This window comes from Rhagoletis pomonella, unplaced genomic scaffold (assembly GCF_013731165.1).
Source record: "Rhagoletis pomonella isolate Grant_MI unplaced genomic scaffold, Rhpom_1.0 Rhpom_scaffold_00008, whole genome shotgun sequence".
Taxonomy (NCBI): Eukaryota; Metazoa; Arthropoda; class Insecta; order Diptera; family Tephritidae; genus Rhagoletis; species Rhagoletis pomonella.
This window is the reverse complement of record NW_023458562.1, coordinates 47,428,014-47,435,155: the sequence shown is the minus strand read 5'-3', so window position 1 is coordinate 47,435,155 and position 7,142 is coordinate 47,428,014. Positions and strand designations below refer to the sequence as shown.

Here is a 7,142-nt window from a genome sequence, read left to right as displayed (position 1 = left end):
TTCTTTTCTTTTCTTTTCTTTTCTTTTCTTTTCTTTTCTTTTCTTTTATTTATTTTAATTTTCTTTAAGTTCTTTCAACCCTCAACTTTTTAATAGAATATTCCTTTGCAAAATCTAAAAGTTTACGCAAAAGAGTTCCTGTTCAGAAGATTTCCTTTTGTCGCCACTTAAATAACTCCGCCGTAAAGGCGAACAGCGCCAGTGACCACCCAACGCCTAAAATGCAAAATGCTAACTTGTAATGCTCCACTTTCAATGGCTCTTTATCTTGGGAGGTTGCGTTTGAAATTTCTGGTTTTGCAGTTGGCGGTATCCCCTCTAACCAGTGATTAACAAATCCGAACTCTTGCAACTCGAGACCGAGCAGCTTTATTGTCTCCTTGAACGGAGATTTCTTTTTCATAAAGAATATTTGATGTAAAGATGGTGTGCACAATTCATCTGAGGCGATTCTTAAATATGGATGCTGTAGGTGGGCTTGCTGTTTTTTGTACCACAACCATTTCTCCGTAGACACCAAATAGGCGTAACAGCTATTCGCTTTTAAACGGTTTTCTTCTATAATAGTAGAATTAAATTCATGTAAGCGCGACGCAAGTGATCTTGGCAACAAATCGGTTTCGAAATAAAGCTCACGTTCCGATGGTGCATTCATAATTTTCAGATCAGTTTTTAGAAAGTCCCCAGTTGTTCGTATTTTGGGCATGCGAGCTCCCGCACTGAGCAAAGAAGTCAGACTGCTAATATAGATGTTGACCAGTATCATAAAGAGACCACAAAATAATGCCAAAAATAACCTTCGTTTCACAGAGAAGACACGATCTGTTGATAATGGGTGAGTTAGAAATAATTTAAGCGCGACCAGTATATATAGTCCAACGTCCCGAAAATGGTTGTTGTCGTGTCGCCACCCAATGAAACAAACTAGCATGACGAGATTAAGAAACGTCAAACTCAAGAGCGACCAAGTGAATGTGTCGAAAATATACCAAAGGTACCAGCTGTGCGGTATCTCTCGTTCGACGGGTAGCATCAAACATATTTGGGTTTGGTAGAGGGGATAGCTAAAATCTACGCTCCCGACTGCTCCTTCTACCGGCACCAGAAGATTTCCGCTCATATCCATTCTACTAATAAACTCGTCGGTCATTGGGTATATTGAGTAAGTGCCATTTACACGTTTCATAAATACACGGAAAACCTCACCTATGAGACCACCGAGTCCGGTATTATTTGGCAACTATTTTAAAAGAAAATTGTGCATTTTAGTTTAAAGTTCTTCACGGAAATGGTTAGTGATTATTTTTTTCTTACCGCAAATGTCACCGGTGAATCGTTAAAAAAAACAAGCTGAAAATTATATTTCTGCACATTTTGATGTTTATTCCAGAAAAAACTACTAAAGTTTCTAGCATCCAATGCGATAATATACGGCTGGGGGAATGCCTCATAAGCGCGTACCATCATGGTATTGTTTGTGCGATAAATCAGCACTAAATTGTACATTCCTCTGGTCCAAAAGAATTCGAAAAAGGCCAGCTCTGCCCCCATACTATCGGGTGCCTTCTTGCTAACAAGCACCATTGGAATATGTGGTCGACCGACCAGATTTACTGAGATAAGCCTCAGTGTTATTTGTTCCTCAAGGTGGGCGAGAAAGATTAACGCGAAGCTGTTGTGACTCACAAAACTCTTGATATTTGTAGATATTTCGTTTTTCATAATCATTTGTGGTATCTGTAGACGGTTCTGAAGTTCACGTTCTATGCCAACACTAGGAAACTTCTCAGATGAAAAAATTAAGAGATTCTCCAAAGAGTTTGTATTATGTCTGTATACCACAAAGTCCACAACGAGGCTATAGTTGGTTACAAAACTTGCTAAACAATAGATTAACTTGCAGTGCTGCATTTTAGGCGTACGAATGGCGTTGAACGACTGTGGCTCTGCGAATGTTACACTTAATTGATATATCGAGAAGTTTAATTAAAATTAATCGTTTGCTCATTAAGCTCCTAAGTCTACAAGATGGGCAAGTGATTTTAATCAAAAGATAAATAAGTTTGGTAAACAATCGATTGATATGCCGTCGGAGTGGTGCGCTTGAGCACAGAAAGTTCCCCTGTTCATATGTAGTACTAATTGTCAATGAATACAATACGCTTTTGTAAATATTTGCCACCTGTATAATGCTTTCTTTCCACTAGCTGGTGAAATGACAAAAAATATTGTATGTGCCATGCATGAAAAAGATTCCGATAGCATTGTTGCAGTGTTTGGTGGTGATAGAGCTTTGATGTTATACCTGGTTGAAGGAACTATAAAAAAAGTAAACGTATACAGTGAAAGATAGAAGATAGGGTAAACAGACTCATATTACCAAACCAAAACCAAATCAAAACCCTCTATACAGCTAAAAACCGCAAAAGGATGCCCAAGGAGGCGGTTATTATCCCTTTAGTAGTAGACGAACTCCTGTAAACTCTATCGGAGAATGTAATCCGATGCCAGGGCTATGCGGATGACATAGTCATAATAGCAAGAGCGAGGTTCGAGAAGACTCTATCAGACATATTCCAAATGGCTTTAAGAAAGCAAAAGCATGATGCGTGGGCCTCAATATAAACCCAACGAAAACAGCCATTATCCTATTCACAAGAAGAAGAACCCTACCGGGAATGAGAACTATAACTCAGGATGGCATAGAGGTCAAAACTGTTTCGGAAGTGAGATATTTGGCCATCACGCTCGACACACCAAATAATCAACTCGATTTCCGAAGGGAGCTAGGACTGACATATACATTTTGGTCCCACTTCACTTCAGACTACCCTATGAAACCGTCGAAACCGACTGCAGTCGGGACATAAATGTATATGTGATATCTTCGAATTTAGTAGTGTCGATTTTGGGTATTAAATGAAAAAAATATTTTTAACTTTTTGAGTCTCCATAGAGGCTTCTTTCATTTGACTACTTTGCGACACGCCTTAACCGACTTCAATCGGAACCAAAATTTATATGTGATATCTTCGACTATGGTAGTATCGATTTTGGGTATTAAATGAAAAAAATAATAATTTTAATTTATTCAGTCTCTATAGGGGAATCTGAACTTTGCGACACGCCTTAACTGCCTCCAATCGGAACAAAAATTTATATGTAATATCTGTGATCGTGGTATTACCGATTGAGGGTGTGCGACTGAAAAAAATCGTGAGCAGGCTACCAACGTTTGTACAGAGAGGAATTTTGAAAGAAAATGAGCCTTTCTATATTAAGGTAACGATATATCGACGGCTGAGAGGAAGATCGACCTAGCTCAGCAGCCGGTTCGGAAACGTCCTGTCTCAGAAAATGGCTCAATAGCGCCCTACTTCAGAGTTTGGTTGATGAACGCCCTATCTCAGCAAATGGTTTAAAAGCGCCCTATCTCAGCTGTCGATATATTGAATTTACATTGAAATAGTGCGCTCTTGAACCAAGTTTTGAAATAGGGCGTTCTTCAAATAAAATTCTGAGGTAGGGTGTTCTAGCAAAATTTGCTGAGGTAGGGCGTTTTCGAACCGGCTGCCGAAATAGGTCGATCTTTCGCCGTCGATGTGCTTGAAACTAAAAATTAATTATAGTTCCTAACCTTAACAATGTGCGCAACTGGTTTCTCTCTCAGAGAAGCCTTTACGCTGAAGCGTGATACGACAAAAATTTGAGAAAACGTTTTTTTTTTCGGTTAATGGTGACCCATCCGTAGGGATGGCAGCGATTAATTATTTGATTAAATTAATCAATTATTTTTGATCAATTTACGATTTAATCATATCGTAGTATCGTAAAATATTTTCAAGAAATATGAATTCTCTAGTTGTCAAAAATCCAGCCATCGAACATTCTTTTCTGCTAACTGCATCAACTTTACTCGACCCGAGGTTCAAAAAAATAATTTTTTACTCAGTAATGAAGTTCTTGCGAAATGAAATAATGCACGCAGATGATCCCTTGGAAACGGGTAGCGGGTCGTCACTAGAATCAATAGAAAATGAGTTTAATCTTTGGGCCACTCATAAGTCTCTTGTACACAAACGAAGGCCGAAAGATGATGATTTGGGCCATCTACAAGATGAAATGAGTTTTTATTTAAATTGTCAAGTCCTAGAACTAAAAAGGAATATCATCGACAGTTGGCAGGAAATGATAACTCTTTACCCAAAACTTTACGCACTTTTAAAAAAATACCTCGGTGCCTGCTGAGCGCCTTTTTTCAAAAGCTGGTGCTATAGCTACCGAGAAACGCAACCGCTTAATAACAAAACGCTTACCAAAGCTTTTATTTTTGCGAACGTGGTTAAGTAATAAATAATTATCGCCGGTAAAATACTCTTTTTATTTTATTTAAGGCTGTTTAACAAGAGAATTAGCATTTTTTATGGAAACGTTTTTTTGTGAATATTCACTGTTAAAAATTGCCTTTAAAAATTCGATTAATCGATTATTTCTCAATAATTGCAATTAATTGCAAATAAATTTTTTTTACTTGTGATTAATCATATGATTAATTAATCGATTATTTTATTTGCCATCCATACCCATCCGTGTAAAAGTTCGCAATATCTTATTAGGTTGTGCGTAGAGAAGGAGCTAATTAATGCAAGACTAGTTATACAGTGATCCGTATTGTCAGAGATGAAATCGAAACCTTCGACAATATCAGAGTTGATCTTTTAGATTTTTTTGCCCCATTTGCTTCCATATAACGAATTTATTTGGAAGAAACCCGTAACATCTTCGACAAAAAAAATCTAAAAAATTATCGGTAGTTTTTAGCCATTTGAAACTTGCAGAATCTTTTTAGAATATCTAATCAAAAAAGCTCGAAATTTTTACGAACGTTTGTTGCATTTTTTTTAAATATTGCACAACGTTTGAAACTTGGATTTACTCGGGTTTTGTTACAGAATAAACTATATTCTTGTAAAAAAATAACCAGAATTAAATAACAAAAAATAAATAAATTTTGTCAAAATATGGTGCGACTATAATTTTTTTGGCCACTGTATGTACATATGTGCATAGAAGCTCAACTATTGACTCTATCAGAAAGCGTCAGGCGAATGCCTCCGATCAAGGGTACTCGGTTTCAAATTTGAACATACAAAAATATATAATTGCCTAGATATTAGAAATCGGCTCATTTTCATTAGCCACTATTTTACAATATTCGCCAGTAGAAGTAATCACGTTGATTGTGTGCACTTCAAAATGTATCATTAACGTTGTGCATTTTTCTATATTCGCCTTTCCTGACATCCTGCAGTCCCTTGATATTTCGCTGTCACTCAAGCGGTCACAGATCGTCAGTACAGCAAATCAAAAAATGGTATTCTATTAAATATTACCCCCCCAAGTAGCTTACACAAAAGGTAGCAAAGATAGCGTTGAAAAAGTAAAAATGGAAAATTAAAAAAAAAAAACCAAATAAATGAGAGATATTTGTTTGTACATATTTGTTAAAAAAATTAATAAAGTTTTTGCACTGTTTTCTTTGTTTTGTAACTGTGTTTAGCTGAATTCATTTCGCTTGACATGAAACATTTGGTTGCATTTATCCATTTGAGCGCTTCGACAGCAGACTTTTCTTACTAGTTACTGATGCTTTTATTGTTGTTGTTGGTATTCTAGTTGCGCTATTGTGCTTGAAATGAGTTGTAAATGCTACAATCGTTTCAACATTTTCATTTCATTTGCTTCGAAGAAAGAAAGAAAGAAAGCAATGAATGCCGCTTGTGAACTCACGAAAGTAGGGTTAGAACGCTGCTACTATCGTACTAGATTTACTACAATTTTTGAGAATATTTATTACGCTACCCCGCTTTAAAGAGCATTTTCACGACGCCCAAATTGCGCGATTACGGTACTATTGTCAATTTCAGCTGAAATTGCGCTACGATTCTAAATTTTGCCAGACAAAAAGCTCTCACCCGGAATCGCGAATGAATCTCAAACGAAATTGCCTCAACTTCTGAGATCTGAAAAAAGAACGAGAAAAACAAACGTCAATAACAAGCAAATAAAAACAAAACAAACAGTGAAAACAAAACTGTCATCGAAATTAAGTTGGTCGTTTACACAGCTACAATTTCAATTGGAAATTGAGTGTTGATATTGCGCAATTTGGATGTCGTGGAAATGTGCTGAGTGAGAGAAAATGTACCACCCTTGTTTTAGATATTAAGATTATTATTATTATGGGCCATAAGCACAGTGACTTCTAAGGTGATCTATTGTGCATAGCCCTCTACCTTACAGGGAAAGGCTTTTAAATGTAGCTACGGACGTTTATTTCTAAGGCTAATCGCATAGTGGAGCGGCGAGCAAAGCGACGAGCATAGCATCGAAGAAAGCGTCAATTACAAACGCTTATGTACGCTTTGCTCGCTGATCCAGTATGCGATTATCTTCGAAGATTCAATTTACTGGGATGGTACATCAATCCGATAGCGGCCGGTTAGTGGATTTCTGCTCGTAGAAGTTAACAAAATCCTATATGTAATGTCCACAAAAACATCGGGCTAAAGTATTTCCTGCTTAAAAGATCACTCGCTTACTACGTTATAAATGTGTGAATTATTTGATGAAATATTAAAAAAATCCCCGTTGATTTTTTTTGTTGTGGCAAGGCAAGCGTTGGTTTTGTATGCATCCATGTACAAATATGCATTTACCTTGAACATACATACATATGTTTTTAAAAAGTTACTGCATAATTTGTTTTAATTTACACGAGTACGTTGTGAATGTAGGTTTCTTTTATAAGAGCTGTTGTTTCATTTAGGCGTTTTTTGTTAATATATAAACTCCAAATGTTTCGTTAAGCTGGCTTTCCCTATATGCCCCAATAAAGCTATTAACGGAGAAAATGTTTGAATTACATGTTGCTCGGCTCTTAAATCCGGGAATTACTGTAGCGCAGGGAACAGAGTCCCATGTTAAGCTCCTTGTTTCGCTAGCCATCCCAAACGGCATCATGTCCTTTATGCCCCGGTACTCATTCTAATAAATCTATATTACTTGCCACCTCATATGCCAGAGCGAATCATACTGTGTAGAAGAGCATAAATCTATTATCAAACCTTAAGATAGTTTTT

At 36.8% G+C, this 7,142-nt stretch overlaps 1 protein-coding gene across 1 annotated transcript; it reads right to left on the bottom strand.

The window, feature by feature from the left end:
* Positions 1-142: 142 nt before the first annotated feature.
* Positions 143-1,464, bottom strand: LOC118745327. Its single transcript, XM_036478852.1, has 2 exons — positions 1,315-1,464; positions 143-1,240 (listed from the first exon to the last, which is right to left on the bottom strand). The coding sequence occupies exons 1-2, from the start codon at positions 1,462-1,464 to the stop codon at positions 143-145; spliced, it is 1,248 nt and encodes a 415-aa protein (XP_036334745.1).
* Positions 1,465-7,142: the final 5,678 nt, after the last annotated feature.